At 37.2% G+C, this 17,366-nt stretch overlaps 1 protein-coding gene across 2 annotated transcripts in view; it reads left to right on the forward strand.

The window, feature by feature from the left end:
* The window catches only part of LOC105061177 (secretory carrier-associated membrane protein 4), a 59,898-nt gene that overhangs the window by 13,245 nt on the left and 29,287 nt on the right, over nt 1–17,366 (forward strand). Inside the window, exons 6-9 of one of the 2 annotated variants that reach the window (XM_010945151.4) lie at nt 1,586–1,648; nt 1,770–1,863; nt 2,809–2,854; nt 2,945–3,012. In XM_010945151.4, the coding sequence (XP_010943453.1) occupies nt 1,586–1,648; nt 1,770–1,863; nt 2,809–2,854; nt 2,945–3,012 (271 nt within the window). The remainder of the gene's footprint in view (nt 1–1,585; nt 1,649–1,769; nt 1,864–2,808; nt 2,855–2,944; nt 3,013–17,366) is intronic. The other variant, XM_073247145.1, reaches the window with a different exon arrangement.

Raw genomic sequence — 17,366 nt, forward strand, 5'->3', positions numbered from 1 at the left:
AAGCAGTGACCTCTACAATGAGGGGTATATAAGGGTCTGTAGTTTGAAGAAGAAACTTGATGTAATGGAGATTTAACATTAGAAATTATCTGCATAACTCTAGAACTCTTCTAAGGAATTATTTGTGATGTAAAATACTAGAGCTTAGATTTTTATCTTGTTTGGAAATGGTAGCCCAAATTTCACTAAACTGGTACCAGAGGCTGTACCGGCTAGCGAACAATTCAGTATAATGTGAGACTCTGCTGTTCTGGGCCTTATTAGAACAAAGAGAACCAGAAAGGAAGAAGGGGAGAGAGAGAGAGGAATGGAGTGAGGAAGAGAGGGAGAGAGAGGCCGAGAGAGAGAGGTGAGGATCCAACAAGAGAGAGATAGAGGCTCGGATCCGATGAGAAAGAGAGAGAGGAAGGGAGGGAGAGAGGCTGAGGTAAAGAGAGATGGAGGCTTGAACTAGTGAGAGAAAAAGAGACGAAGCGAGGGAAATGGAGGGAAGGAAAGGGGGGAGAGAGAGAGAGAGGAAGGGAGAGAGGCTTGGATTCAGCGAGAGAGAGAGGGGGGGGGGGAGATTTACTTGGCGGAGGACCTTGTCATCGTTGTTGTCATACATCACCATCACTGGACCAACCAGAGATAGAGGGCTTTAGGCTTTGAGTTTCAAAATAGTGGAGGGGGAATGAAGCTAAGCAAAGTGGAGAGGAAGGGTGACTTCGTATTCCAAACTGATTGGCTGAGCCATGCCAGTAGGCACTCGGCATCGTTCGGCAATCCTTGGTATAGCCAGATAATTGCATATATGTTTATATGGAGGTTCAGGGTGTCACTGCTTGAAGTATAAGATAAGCAAGCATGCATGGATATTATCATGTATATTGGCTGAAATAGCCTAGCAGTATAGATAGCATTGGCATAAGGTAAGCTCATATCCGAGTGTATATTAATTCTTTTGTGCTGCATTGGTTTGGAGTACAATTTCATTACATGCTACTTCTGAAATAGTGATGAAAGTAGGGAAGATGACTATTAGCATTTGGAACATGGCAACTTTTCTGGTAACAGGAGTTTGATTTCTTATTCTTATATGGCCATGCAATCAAGCTAAGCTAGCCACATTGAGGAGTGCTGGTCTCCTTTTCCTCTAATGAATCTAATGTATTTTTCCAAAATAGTATGGTGGTTGTTGATCTAGAAACATGTCTCTTTGTTATTTTCATGCCATTGCAGCAAATGACATATTGGTATCTTGCATGGAGGACTTTATGATATGGTCAATTCCTTCATAGATTTTTCATTTATCAGATATTACTCTGAGATATCATATTTTTATCATTATCCTCTCAGAGTATTGTTTAATACAAGATTATTTTGGAGAATGATTTTTACAGTCCTAAGTCTTATATTGCTTGTACAGATCCAATATATAATAATATGAATTTTAAGGCTAGAGTATGGTGGTATATAACAGGTGGACTATGGTGGAATATTGTTGTATGCTGTTCAGTTATGCAGTCTATATACTGTAGTAAGAAGAATTGTTATTGTATTAGCAAATTATTTAATAATGTCTTTTTGGCATTTTGCCTTGCAGGAATAGTTTTATGTCTTTTATGGAATGTTATTGCTGTATTTGTTTGTTGGATTAAAGGGGGAGGTAAAGTTCTTAATAGTTCTGTAGCATAATGTCTGCTATCTGTCTGGTTAGGCTTGATTCTTATACAAAGTTTTTTTTTACTCAAAAAATAAAGCTGTAGTGGTTTGCTTTAAATCTACAGGTGTTAAGATTTTTTTCCTTGCAACCATCTATGCTATGCTTGGTTGTCCCCTGTCATATGTGCTTTGGTACAAGCCTTTGTATAATGCGATGAGGTAGGTTGTCTATACTCAGCAGTGAACAGCCTAACTATCTTAACCTTCCTTTTTGTTACTCGAAAAAGCAATTTCATGGTTTTGGTACAGCATTCATGAAGTTATTGCCTGACTTAACATTTACTTGAGGAGTTATTGGTTACTAGTGTACAACTACTAAAATTGTTATGCTGGACATATCAAACTTATGTAATAATCGGCATAAAACATAATTTTTTTTAAATGTAAATTTTCGGCCAGCATATGTAGACCACAGGATGTTTGAATATGCATTGGAATTTTCTTAAATGAAACATTATCTTCAAACTCCTTGGGCTCAATGGATTTTTTGAACCAAAATGGGGAAATTTTGATTATATACCTATAATGCTATGACATATTCAAAATCTGCTCTATCTTCTTTAGAAACAAATAGTTTTGGAAAAATAAAACACTTACATTTTGTCAGCAATTTGCAAAACCAGACTTATTTTATGGTACTAATTCGAATCCACTGGTTTCTTGAATGATAGCTGTTTTTGTAGAACCCTATATTGTTAGCTCTCAAGTTTTGTCGTTTATTTTATGACTCATGAATCTATGCAGATTAGCATTTTTATTATTGTTACATGGCAGCACTGATGTACCAGTTTAGATTATCCAGGGTAACCATCAACAAAAACATTCTATGATAAGAAATTCAAAAGGCCCTAATTATCTGTATGTTTTTCTTTATCTCTTGTTATCTTCTACTTATTATGCTGTTTTTCAGTTTTGGTCACTTTTGCTATAACTCTGTGAAAATCAAACTTCACATGATTTGAAACTAAAATTCTGCAAACTTAGTCGGGAGCAGTTCTGACTTTTGTATACCTTGCATTTTGATTGATCATGCATGCGCTTCTGCATAAGTCAGCAAGCATTTATTGGATCCTATGTTGCTTAATTCTTGTTCTTGTTATGCAGAACTGACAGTGCAGTGAAGTTTGGTTGGTTTTTCCTTTGTTACCTGGTGATTTCCTTGATCAATCATTGGGAATCTATATTTTTTTTTGACTATTGATTGACTTCTTTTTTGTATTATCACAATGCCATTGTGCAGATACACACTGGTTTTTGTACCCTAGCTGCTATTGCTCCTCCGATTGTATTCCAGGGAAAGTCATTGACGTGAGTATTTTGCATGTGGCTGCAAATTTTGCTGTTACTTCTTGTTATCAGGTTGCCTGATTGGATAGGATACAGTCGGAAAGAAGATAAACATGGTAGCCCTATATAGATATGTTAAATCCAAACTTCTATTTGGCCTAATTGCTTCTGTTTCATTTATTTATTGGCCTGTGCTCATTTATTAATTTGTCTCCAAGTTCTGAATCAGGTACATTTCTCATCTGTGGTGACTGAAATGTTATAATCTACTACATTTTGTCCATTTTGTGCAGTTTGTTTGAACCGTATTGGTATTCTATTAGCCTACTTCTGTTCCATGCCATCACTGCCTTTTGCAATACGTATTGGTGGCAATCCATTGTTCTGCATCACATTGTCTGTATTTTATAACGCGACATGCAAACAATCTGAAAATTTCTACTCCAACAACCAATTGTCATCATCACCTTAGGAAAGTCAGTATTGCATGCACACATGCTTAGATGCTTGCACTCATATGTACATGCATGCAAGTACATGTATGTATGCATGTATATATGCATGCATTCATGCATGTCCATGTACTAGCATAAGTTACCTACAAATGTGTACTAACCCAGCTCTAAGCCCATAGGCCAGCCTACAGAGGCCCGAACCCATGGTTTACGTGTGGGATAGCACAAGCTAGATGAGGAGAAGTCTCTGATTAAGAGTCTTCTTCCTCTCCATTCTCCGGTGGACTCCTAGGAGTCCTAGGGTGGGTAAAACTCAAATTAAACCCTAGGTTCTCGACTATAAGGAATAGATCTCTTCCTCCCATAAACTCCACCACCGGAAACCACGAGAAATAGCCACCGGTTCCAAGAATTTTGCCGAGCTTTCCTTGGTTTTTCTGGCCAAAAAGATTGCCAGATTTCCAGCCCTTAATCCCCTTCTTTTGCATGGCTGTCATTCTATCTTGTTTGGAGCCGACAGGTTGCCAAAATCCTTCAGAAATAGTCTCCCCTATTTTGGGTTTTTCTTCTGTTTTGTAGTTCTCTGCCACCAACCATTGGTTTCGGGTTGGGTAGGCCTTCACTGCTTTAAGCAATCTAAGGCCTCACGATGGGGTGATAGTCACCGACTGGTGATCCAGCCAGGGATTAAAAAAAAGAGAGAAGTGCCAAACCCTTCTTCCTCTGTTATATGTTCTAAAACCTACCAATGGGTGTTATATGTTGATACTTTGGTCTCTACCAATGGGAGTTATATATTAGCACTCTAGATCCTACTAATTAGGGTTATATGTTGGTACTCTGGATCCTGTCAATGAGGGTTATGCATTGGTTCTGTGGACCCTGCTAATTGGGATTATGCATTGGTACTTTAAATCCTGTCAATGAGGGTTATATGTTGGCACTCTAATTGAGCTCATTATTTCTATTCTAGCCCTACCATAGGGTATAAGTATGATCATGGTTAAGACGGTTGAGTTATATGTGTTTTGTTTCGAATTGGATTTATGATTATGTATGGATTGAGTACTTGAAAAGATTTGATCTGCATTAATTTAGCATAGAATATATTCTTATATTTATTTATGACATATTTTCAAGCATCATATATTATGATAATATCCGAAATATCTAGTTGAGATATTCATTATTTACTGGGCTATTGAGCTCATTATCTCTCCTTTCTTTTTAGATTCAGATTCTTAATTGCAGATGTAGGTACTGCTTTGGGAGTGAGTTAGAAGCGAGGGTCAATAACATAGATTTAGTCAATGAGGGTTATGCATTGGTTCTATGGACCCTGCTAATTGGGATTATGCATTGGTACTTTAAATCCGGCCAATGAGGGTTATATGTTGGCACTCTAATTGAGCTCATTATTTCTGTTCTAGCCCTACCATAGGGTATAAGTATGATCATGGTTAAGATGGTTGAGTTATATGTGTTTTTTTTCGAATTGGATTTATGATTATGTATGGATTGAGTACTTGAAAAGATTTGATCTGCATTAATTTAGCATAGAATATATTCTTATATTTATTTATGACATATTTTCAAGTATCATATATTATGATAATATCCAAAATATCTAGTTGAGATATTCATTATTTATTGGGCTATCGAGCTCATTATCTCTCCTTTCTTTTTAGATTCAGATTCTTAATTGCAGATATAGGTACTGCTTTGGGAGTGAGTTAGAAGCAAGAGTCAATAACATAGATTTATTATTGTGTTTTCACATAATTATTATTTGAGGTATGATTGATGTAAGATCTTTTGAATATTGTTGAAATTTTGTGAGAGATTAAAGTTGATTTTAGTTAGTTAAATTTTGAACTTAATTTATTATAAATTTCACTATAATGCATTGATATCATATTTGGAATGTCTTGCATGCTTGTGAGGAGTGAGTTCTCTATGAATATACGGTGGTTGCCATGATCTCTAGACTTATGATCTCAGATCGGGAGCGTGATAGACAGTGACTTAAGTGATATTTGAGCAAAAGGTTATGATCACTAAAGACATGACAGAAGCCGTAGAAAAGGATTTAAAGTTGAGGTTTAAGCTTATTAAATATTATGACAAATTCATGCATAGAGGTTTGCATATAGTGAGCATAAGGAGGTGATTGATGTCTTTGATTTCAGTAAGTGGGATTTGACCTAGGATGAGAGTGAGAGATGTCGACTATAGAATTTAGTATGTTATATGAGTTGGTTATATTGTGTTATGTGTACTTGTTCAATTGTCATCTAAGTGATTTGAAATCCCAAAATTTGATATGGGTGCAAACCATTAAAGCCTTCTAGTTGGTCATTGACTATTTGTTTGGAAACTTATCAGCAATAAGTTATTCAGGATGGGACCTAAAAGTTTCATGATATTAAAATGGAATATTCTTCAAGGGTTGAACCTATATGTTAATTATGAATGAAACTAGTATGTAGAGGAAAATATATTTGTGATGCTACAAATACATGTAATTCTCTATTGGGTGGATTAGATTTTATTGTGAAGACATGAGATACACATCTAGATGGAATCTTTAATAATTTAAGTTACCATCATTGGATCAGATCGCTTGATCTTCCTCATATTTGTTGGAGATTGTGGGGTGTATTGAACTTCAAGTCAAGGTTTAGGTTTCTAGGCAAATCTAAGGTATCTTACTACTATTGTCAAATTTAGTGGCAAAATTAGTTTTGGGAGACTTATATGAGTTTAACATGTTAGGGACAAGAATTTCAGGTAAGTTGGTCAATGGATGATAAGGATCATGGTGAGGAAAGCTCTATGAGAAATAACAGAGTTAATTCTACTCATGGGGATGTTGACATGAGGTCTTCTCATTTGTTGAAGTTTGGAATTAATCCTTTTACAAGAAAAGTCGGTTTGAAATTGTTTAAACTGATTGTCAAGTTTTGGACTAATTCTAGATTTATTGGACTCTTGAAGATTGGCGGAGCCCATGCCATGACCTTAAATGTGGCTATTGGTTTGAGGGTTAATTGTGATAAGCATTCTCGATACAAATTGAAGGCAAAAAGATTCTACCCCAGTTCAACTTGGAAATTTGAGATATTTGGTCTTTTTGTTTCTAATGTAGAGAACTACTTTGGTCAGGAATCATTTGAGAATGTATAGAATTTTTGGTAATTTAGATCAAAGTGCATAGTGGAGTGTGGTGGTTTGAGTTATTTTGAAATTAGTTAGAAACATTAATTCTTTAACCCGAAAGTTGGTCTAATGGAAGACTAAAACTAGTTTTTGCTAGTAGAGGTGGATTTGTATTGATAAAGAGAAGGATCATGCTCTTGATTGTTTGGCTAATCAGAATGTAGCTATGCAATTCTCACAAGTAGGTTATCCTATTGTGGACAATGTTAGGGAGAATTTTGGGCATCTCAAATTTAATGTTAACTGATTGATGGTCTTTTGATTGGGTTTGGACATGGAATGTTTTGGAGTAGATCTTCTTTTGTCCTCCTACATTGTTACTCCATTTGTTTGAAGGGGCTTGAGGTTTTTCTCGGATAAAAGTCTAATTGTTAAATCATGAGGGAAGCTAAAAGAAGAAAGAAGGCTTTAGATCTTGGTAAGCATCTAACGCTCAAGCCTTCTTTTATTTTTGTTAAGAGTAGATTGAGCCGATTATAGTTGCTTTTATTTTTAATCCAAAGTTAGGATATTGATGTTCTTTCGAAAGAGCGCATGAGAATTCGATATATATTATAGAGGGAAAGGATCTAGTCCTAAGATGCCATATAATTTTTATATTGAATCTTGTGGTGCAAGCACTTTGAAAGATAAGAGTATTTGGGACCTTAAGGATGATAGGAGGGTTGAGTACTTTCAAAGCTTGAAATCATGGTTCGCCAAACCGGACGGTTCTAGGCTTGTTGAACCATACCGGTGGCTAACCGGTACGGTTCGGACATCCGATTTGTCAGTGAAAATGAAGCGAGGGAGAAGGAAAGAGAGAAAGATAGAGAGAAAAGGGGAGGAAAGGAGACGTGAAGGCCAGCAATGGCCTACCAAGGCCATCCAAGGGCCATTGAGACTTAGGGTCTCTACAGTCCTCCGTAAGAAACTAAGAACAGAGAGGGGGGAAGGGAGGGGAGAGGAGGGAGGGGAAGGCGGTGGAGAGACCATCGGAGGGCCACCGTGGCCACTAGACGGCCCAAAACCCCCTACAGTCACTGTGGATTCGAAATAGGAGCAAAAGCCCCTGTTTCGTCAGGTTTCTTGAAAAACCTTCCCTCCCTTTTCTCCCCTCCCTTCTCTCTCTATCTCTATCTCTTCTCAGTTTCTCTTGCACAAGACCGTGGAGCTCGGGAGGCCTTGGCAGCTTCAACCCTCCAGTGGCTACTACAGGCATCTCTACTGGCCACCCATTCCTTCCCTCTCTCTCCCTCCCTCTCCCTTTCTCTTTCCCTCCTCGGTTCATCACCCATTTCCTTATCGATTCAGATCTGATACAGGGGTGTACTGACTTGTACCGTTGGACGATTGGTGCGGGGTTCGGTTTCGAGTCGACGATCTTTACTTAAAATTTTAGGCATGTTAACTTCGAGGACAAAATTATTTTTAGGGGGGAGAATGTTATAACCCAGCTCTAAGCCCATGGACCAACCTGAAGTGGCCTGGACCCATGGGTTACATGTAGGATAGCATGATCCAGAGGAAAAGACTCTGATTAAGAGTCTTCTTCCTCTCCCAACTGGGCGGACTCTAAGAGCCCTAAGGTGGGTAAAATTCAAATTAAACCCTAGGATCTCAACCATAAAGGGTAGATCTCTTCCTCCCATAAACTCCACTATAAACCGCAAGAAATTGCCATCGATTTGTTAGAGTTTTGTCGAGCTTGATTTTTCCAGCCAGAAAGATCGTCGGATTGTCCTCCTTGACCTCATCGGACTTAGGTAAGAGACCTAAGCCCTTGATCCCCTTCTTTTCTCAGTTTTGCAATGTCATTCTACCTTGTTTGGAGCCGGCAGGTCGTTGGAATCCTTTTAAAACAAAGTCTCTCTTGTTTTGGATTTTTCTCTATTTTGTAGTCCTCCGCCACCAGCTGTCGGTTTCAGGTTGGGCAAGCCTTCACCGCTCCTCTGAGCAATCTGAGGCCTCAGACAAGGTGACAGTTGTCGGGTGGTGATCCAACTATGGATTAAAAGAGAGGAGAGAGAGAGAAGGGCCGAACCCTTTTTTCCTCAATCTTCTTGTTCTTCCTCTCATCTTCTCTATGCCAGTCGAGCTTTATCGCCAGTGAGTTGTGGCCAACACCTATCCTTGGCCGCCACCACCTGGACTAGGTCACCTTGGCTACCAGTACTTGGATGGAGCCTCCCTTAGTGCTGCCTTTTAGGAGAAAAAAAAGAAGGGATTTCCCCTATTTTGAAGAAAAGAAGAGAGAGAGAGAGTTGTCTCTCTTCTCTATCTTATTTTTTTCTCTCTCATCTTCTCTCTCCTCTCTCTTTCTCTTTCGCTCTCTAGCTGGATCAAAAGATTTGTGGGAAAGGGATTTAGGGTGCTTGTGGTAGATTCCTGGTGAACCCAATAGAGGGTTCTGGATTAGCCCTTTTGTGATCATCCTAAGTTTTGAGTTTGATCCCATTAGTGCCCAGCATCCTTGAACCCCATCATTGATGATCTTATCTTACCCTTCTTGCTTTGGCTGACTTGTTTCTTGATCCATTGGTTATCAAAATCTAAAGTGGTTGGGATGCCAAATATCATTATCTAGACAGTGGTGTCTTTCTCTCATAATTTTCCACCACGACCATATTCCTTTTATGATCCCTCCTAGTTATTGGATTTGGCTATCTATAGGTACAATCAATTGGATGAGAAGACGTTAAGCAGAAGGATTTACGTTCTAATCCTTAAGTCCAGGTAAATCCCTAAATCTTTATTTCTTAATTAGACGTATATTAGGTAGAATCAAGAAATTTGGGATTAAGAGTAATTCGGATGTTAGAGCTTTAAACTATGAATCTAATAAGTTTTGCGCATTGTTATGAATTGACATCATTATTATTTATGGATATCCAGGTTGTAACGGATTATAAGGCCTTGCTGTAAGGATCCAGATTTTTAAAAAGAATTTTCCAGCACTAATCTTAAAGCAAAGGCCAAAAAAAAGAAGGCTCACATGCTATGCACGCGAGCAAGGGAAGATCTCTGACTTCGGCTGGGAAAAGGGATGGTTAGGGACTTTAAAACACCAATTAAACCCCTAGTATTCCATCTATAAAGAATCTCCTCTCCTCTTAGGATTTCCCCACCAAAATCTCGAGAAATTGTTTCCAATTTTTAAGTGTTTCTTCGAGTTCTTTCCTCAGATTTCACCGGAATAGATCATCGAAATCTCGTCATGAGCCCTTATCGGACTTAGCTAAGAGGTCTCAGCCCTATTCTCCTTTCTTTTCAGAGTTTTTCCCCACTGTTTGGAGCCGGCAAATCACCGGATTTAGTGCCCCTATTTTTCCTTTGTTTCTGTCGACCCACCCCCTATCAGCCGTGTTTCTTTGTTTCCGCTAGCCCCATCAGCCAGGGCCATTGACGGGGGCATAGTCTCGCCACCTTCGGGAGCTGCGTAGGTGGCCAATCTTGTTCCCACCGTTGTGGTGGTTAGGAAGAAGGAAAGGGGAGAGAATCCCCTGTTTTGGGGAAGAAAAGAAGAAGAGACAAAGGATTTCTCTCTCTTCTCTAATTATTTGTTATTCAATCATAATTAATTAATCAATTATTTGTCTGTTTACTTATTTATTTTTTTCTTTAGAAAAATTTTAGATGAAAAATTTTGGGAATTTGTTAATTTTCTGTTAGAGAGGATCTATGGGGAAAAGGATCCGGGGGTTTGTCAGTGGACCCTAGCGAACCTCGATAGAAGGTTCTAGACAGATAATCCCTATGCTATAGATTTTAGTTTTAATACTAAATTTGGTTTTGTGGGAGAACTGAAAAACATCAGGAAGGGTTCTTGACACCTTAGCTATCAAATCAATGTGTAGACTCAATTGAATTGTCACCATTTCAGGATCTTAGACCAATATTAATTTGATTATGCACTATATTGGCCTCTATCCTGGCTTTTGCTAAACACTTATCATTAACAATATTTGGTATATCAACTTTGAACCAATTTGATTCTTGCTTCATGATCTATTGGCCAAGTCTTCATCCAAGCAATCGTGTCTTTTCTCTCTCATAATCTTTCTACTACATTCATAGTCACTTTATGATTTCTCCTGATTATGAGATTCGGCTATGTATGGGTATAGTCAACTGGACGAAAAGAGTTGAGCATGAGGATTTATGCTCCGATTTCTAAGCAAGGTAATTTCTTAAATCTCTATATATTAGGTAGGGTCAGAAAATAGGGATTTACAATAATTCGGATATTAGAGCTTGAAAATAGAAATCTAATGGCAATTTGATATTTATTATGCTGATGGTTGATCAAGGATGAGTCGGAATCATAGTGATTGATTGGACATGTTAAGCATGGATGGATAGACACCATATTTGGATTTGACTAATGATAGAGGTAAGAAATCCTGACATGATCATTATTATATATATACTATTTTTATCATTGGATTTGTATCGCTGTTTTGTATCGTTGGATTTGCGTTGATGGATTTGTTATTATTGAGTATTATTTTAGCACGAATATGTTATGTGTTAACCATATATGTGTATCAATGATTGATTGTATGAGTATGTAGATATGATATACTTATCTTGATCATACTATAACTGGAATTGATATGATGAAATCAACATATAATAATTGGATGGAAAAGATATGGTTTGGACAGCCTCGTCATGTGAATAATCTCTAGGAGCTTATGCCTAGATCCGCTAGGAGTTTATACTTGGGATAGCCTGCTAGAAGCTTATGTCTGGGACAGCCTTCACAGACTTATGCGTGGAATTGTGATCAGATAAAGATTAAGGCATGATCTTGGTTAGTCCAAAGTCGGAAAGAAAAATGTTAAGAAAATTTGATATATTATAAGAGAAATAAATGACAAAATATGAAACTAATGCTAAATAAAAAGTTTCACTTATTAACATATGGTGACACACCTTTATTGACAAGACATATTTGATCCATGTTTATGTGGATGTTTTAGTTATTCTGGATATTGGATATGAGAGTTTATGCTCTTTTTTGCTTATTACTATTTTTAAATTATAATATTATATTGCTGTGGATGTGCGAAAATTCTTACTGAGCTGTCAAGCTCACCCCCCTCCATTTCTATTTCTTTTCAGAGTTACAGGATGCTTGTACTTGGCTAAGGTTGGGATCTCGATCCGAAAGAAATGATTAGATAGAGAATTAACAATAATAGTTGGATGACCGATTTTTGTAAACTATATAAGATTTGATATTTGAAATATTTATCAATAGTGTTTATGAGATTTAGAGGTTGTAATAAATTTTAAGGCCTTGCATATTCTTTAGGATCTTGTCCTAAGGAGTGTGCAGCCATTATGTATTCGACTTAGGTGTTAGGTTCAAAGCGTGACAAAATGATCTTAGAGCTCAGATTTCAATTCGTTAGGGACTATGATATAAGTGATATCAAAACTTTGGTTTATGATCAATAGAGTGTAACAGAGTGGTATTAAAGCTTAAGATTATGATCTTTAGAGATTTTGACTAAAGAGATTTAAGCATAAGATTATGATCACTAAGGATGTGACAGAATGGGTTAGATTTTTATAGTGAGAACATGGGATTTGCATCTTAGGTGGCATTTGGTATATCGTCAGGCAATCTAGATTGCTAGTAATGTAAATTACTAGTAATATGCATTACCAATAATGTTGATTACTATGTTTGGTACATGCAAGTAATATTACAGTAAACTTATTGAAAATCTTGATTGACATATTTGGTATGACAATCAGATTATTGGTAATGTAACATCAAATTCTCAAAATACTCTTAAATCAAGTTATTAGTTTAGTATTTTAACATATATTTAGTAGAACCAGTGATCCAAATCCTTAACCAGATCAATCTATGTAACATGTATTAAAAAATTTAATTTTTTGATATATTAAAATTTAAAAATAATTAAACTATTTATTTAATTTTTTATTATTTTTAATACTTTTTATTATTTTTATTATTTTTATTATTTTTTTTAAAAAATTATTATTTTTTAATACTTATTATTATTATTATTATATTTTTTTCTTCTCCTGCACGCCACACCCCGACCCCCCACCCCCAACGGCCTTCGGCTGCTCTGCGCACCCTACCCCCAGGGGCACCCCACCCGTCGTGCCTTCAGCACTACCCTCCAGCCGTTTGGCAAATCTGCACCCCACGCCCTCTACGGCCACCCTCACCCATCCATGCTCCGGCCCCCCAACAAACCCGCACCCCGTGCCCCTGCGGTCGCCTCCATCATTGCTCTCACCTATCCACGCCGCCGCCCTCACCCACCCCATCGGTCCCCCACATCCGTGCCAGAGTTCGCTGCGACCTTGTAGGTGAGATGATATCGCCACCGCCGCCTCCTTCCCTATCGTATTCTTCGATGGGGAGTGGGACGTCGACATCGGCAGCATCGCGGTCCACCCCGCTTTCGACGGGGAGCGGGAGGTCAACATCGATGGGGATCGCTCCTCACCAGATCTTCTCCCTCGTCCGCCGCAAGGAGATCCGCGCTGCACCGGAGGTCCGCGCCTTGTCGGAGGTCCGCTGCAAGGTCCCCATCGACGAGTCCTTCGATTTCGCAGCCATCACATGCGTGGGACATCGCTGCGAGGAGGGCGGCAGTGTGCGAGGAGTGTGAGAGCGAAGGAGGGGTGGCCTCGGAGGGTAATTACGTCTAGAAACTTTATTACAAGATTACCAAAGTGGTGATAATCTAGATAGCCACCCCTCCCCCTTGGTACTTCAGATTATCTCATGAGAGGTAATCTGGATTGCCAACCCAAAAAGCATACCAAACATGGTACTCCAGATAACCACATTAAATTTCCAGCAATCTGGATAGATTGCCAGCTACCAAATGCAACCTTAGTGGAATCTTTGATGCTTCAATTTTATCACCTTTGGATTGGATTACTTGATCTTCTTGATATTTGTTAGAGATAGTTCGAAATGTTAAAATTCAAGTCAAAGTTTAAGTTTCTGAGTTGATTTAAAATATCTTGCTATTGTTGTTGAATTGATCGGAGAAATTGGTCCTGTGGACTTTTAAGATTTTAACATAGAAGGGAGATGATAAAAGTAGTAGAAAAGATTCAAAATTTGAATTTTGGATGACTAGGTATTGTAATGAAATTTATGCATTAGTAGCATATGGGGTATATAATAGAACTAGATGAGTTATGTTTTGAATTTCTATAAGGCTTGACCTAAGTGTAAGAGGTGTTGACCTTTGAATATAGGATGTTATACTAATAAGTTATATTATTGTTGAACAGAAGTATAGCAACCCAAAAGGGGGGCTGAATTGGGTTGTTTAAAAATTTTAATCAAATATGAAATCCAAGATTATTATGTGCTTTAAATTAATCTAACTTATATGATTGTGAGGTGAATGCAATGTGCTATAACTGAATTAAGACATTAAAGGCAGTAATGCAAGAATTAAAATAAGTAGAGCAAGCTAGACAAAAAAGCAAGGAGAGACATGGTACAACACAAGCACAAAATAATTTATAGTGATTCAGTGCAACCCTGCACTTACGTCCACTCTCCAAGCTTCTTTTAGGAATTTCACTATAATCAATCCAATTATAGTGCGTTTGTTTTATCCACTCATAAATAAATCCAGTTGATTTTCTAGGATCACTAACCAAAACCATACACCGATTATTTTTCGGATTCATAATCAACCCTATTGGTTTTACAGGCTCACAAATCAAAACCTATATTATCCAATTCCGGACTTGGACGAGCCTAACCCCAAGTTTCTTTCTTCCAAAGAAATTTGTAAAGAAAATACCAAATACAAGATATAAAAATTCAACACAAATGAAAAATAAAAAATTAAAACTCTTTGAAGCATGGAGAAGTCGCTGATGAGTTGCTCAAATGAAGCTGGAACTTCTCTTCTTGATACTGGAGAGGATGTGGAAGATGATGCAGAAGGTTGCTCTTAAATGCCCACTGAATTCTATGCACAAATCTCTCTTTTTTCTTCTTTCTCAATGATATTTAATGACTTAAACTGATGAATATCTCCTTTTTAATCCACTTGACTTGCTTCTCAAAATGATTCTCTAGCCTTTAATGTGCTTGATATTGATTGGAAAATGAGTTATGACTGTTAGGAAGCTTGGAATAGCCGTTGGAGTGAAAAACTAGGCATTGGAAACAAATCTATAGTTCTGCACAATTATGAAAAATCTGCAAAACTAGCCGTTGGGCTTCAAGTCGACTCGGATAGAATTTGAGTCCACTTGAGCTATCTACGAGTCCATTTGAGCCTTTTTGTCTTTTCTAAAAACTTTAGCTCGGATAATTCAAGTCGACTCGAGCTACCACTTCGATTTCTACGAGTCCATTCAAATTTCTGAGTCCACTAAAATTTCTGGCACTGAAAAACTGCTTTTTGCTTTTCTTGTTGAGTTGACTCGGATGAAATTCGAGTCCACTGAAGTGCGTGCCGGCTGAAATTACAATGTGCTGGATCTTTTAGATTTCTCTTGTTCTTCTACTTTGATAAAATTTGAGTCGATTCAAATAACAACCAATTGAAAATTTTGAATATTTTTCTGCATGAGTAGCTTTTTGATCTCAACTTTTGAAGACCTCTTCCACCTTGATTTTTATGACCTTTTACAGCATAAAAGCTTCCAAAAATTTCTTATTTGAGTTTCATTTAGATGTTTAGAGTCATTCTTTTAACACTTAGAATTCTCCTAAAATGTTAATCTTATAAAATCATTAGTTCTATTATATACTCATATATTTTGTTATCCATCAAAGTCAATCATAGGGTCAACAATCTCCTCCTTTTTGATAATGACAACTTTGAGTATGTGCACATATAATAAACATAATTTATTTTAATTAAATTATCAACATGAATCATGAAGTGATAAGCTAAGCACATGTAAGCATATATTTCATGAATGTTTCAATAGATTTATCATAAATTCAAATGAATACATATATATGCTCATTTCATGTGCTTGTTTCAAGCAAGAAAATGCGCATCTCAAGCATAATGAATCATGTGATCAACCCAAACATTTCAATTAGATACTCAACACAACATACTCTTCCTTTTTTTGACAGCATCAAAAAGTGCAAAGAAAGGATTCAAAATGATCCATCAAAATCAAGTTAAAACTCAAATAAACACATTGAATAGTCAGAATTTGACTTGAGTTCTCCCCTTTTCAAAGTTAACTTGAATTTAACTTTCAAATTCAGATTAAGATATCTAACTTTCACATAAGATTTTTTTTCCTTTTTAAATTCAAACTAAACTTGGCTAGTTTCAGAAAATACAATTTTAATCATGCATTTTCATTTAATTTTAAAAAAATAAGCTTTGCAAGAACATGTTTTTCTCCCCCTTAGTTTTATAAACAAAGCAAATATTCTATCAAGCATATTGAATTTCTATCAAATTTTTATTGATTGGCCAAATGTAAATATAGAATATGGTGAAAACATGAAAATATACAAAATGTATGAGAGCTAATTCCTATATAAATGATAGAAATGGATTGCTAAGGTCACTAAAACTCTATGAAAGGAATCCTATCATCCTAAGTAGGTATAGGTCAGGATAATCCTAAGAAGTAGGTCCGGACTGACTAGGAGAGGGTGGTCTGATGTCTCCAGATGACTGGCCTTAGTCATGAACATCCTCCCTCATTGAAATAAGTACTTGAATCAATCTCTCTGACTCCATTTTGACCAATGATAATGCCTCCATTTGATCTCTCCTCGCCTGCTATGCCTCTGATGTATATCTCTAAAGCTCTGCACAAAATGAAGTAATGATCCTGGTGGAAACTCTCTCAATAAATAAATCCCCATCTAGTCTATCAAGCAGATGATCTGAACTCTCTGGATGATAGATTTGTGAAGGAGCCTTTGTCTGCTTATGTTGGCCCTACTGGTCTGATATTAGAAATCGGCACTACTACAGGAGCCTCATCATCATCTCTCAGCATTACACCTCTATGCAACCATTGACCATCTGCACTTCGAAAGACCATCCTCTGAAGTGATCAATCATCATAGGCATCAATGTGTATCAATGCTCTGGTAGTCTCCTATTGGTCAGTATATGTAGCATGCATCCAATGCTATCAACATCAATCTTAATCTGCATGACTTTCACTTTGAAATTTAGACTTCCAACCCTCACTTTCATGAATAAGTGGGCAAATCTAAGGAGTACAAAAATTTCCAACCTATTAGTACACATCCTCAGTGTTTGAACTGATCTTATATCATCCAAAACAATACAGACACTTCGAACTTCTGATTCCAAGTTTCCAACCTTGAACTTTATGTTTTCAAAGAATTTTTGAACTGGGTTTGGATAGGTCAAGAGATCTACAAGAGCACAATTTCTTAGCCCAATCTCTTGATTTCTTGTCCAATTAAAATTCTTTCTTGCTCCAAAAATGCAAAGATTATTTTGATTCTTGGTCCTTCTTTCTTGCACGGGAGAATGAGTTGGAGAAGCCCTAAATTCTTGAATTTCTGCATGGGACTTCATCTTCCTTTGGGCGAATTGCTTCCGAGGTGCCATTAGAGAACAAGAACCACAAGAATTGGGTAGAAATGGAGAGGAGAATTTCGAATTTGGTTGGAGAGGGGTTTGAAATCAATTATGGCTCGAGAAAATTAAAAATAGAATGACAGAGCCTTGG

The sequence above is a fragment of the Elaeis guineensis genome, chromosome 12, assembly GCF_000442705.2.
Source record: "Elaeis guineensis isolate ETL-2024a chromosome 12, EG11, whole genome shotgun sequence".
NCBI classification, from domain to species: Eukaryota; Viridiplantae; Streptophyta; class Magnoliopsida; order Arecales; family Arecaceae; genus Elaeis; species Elaeis guineensis.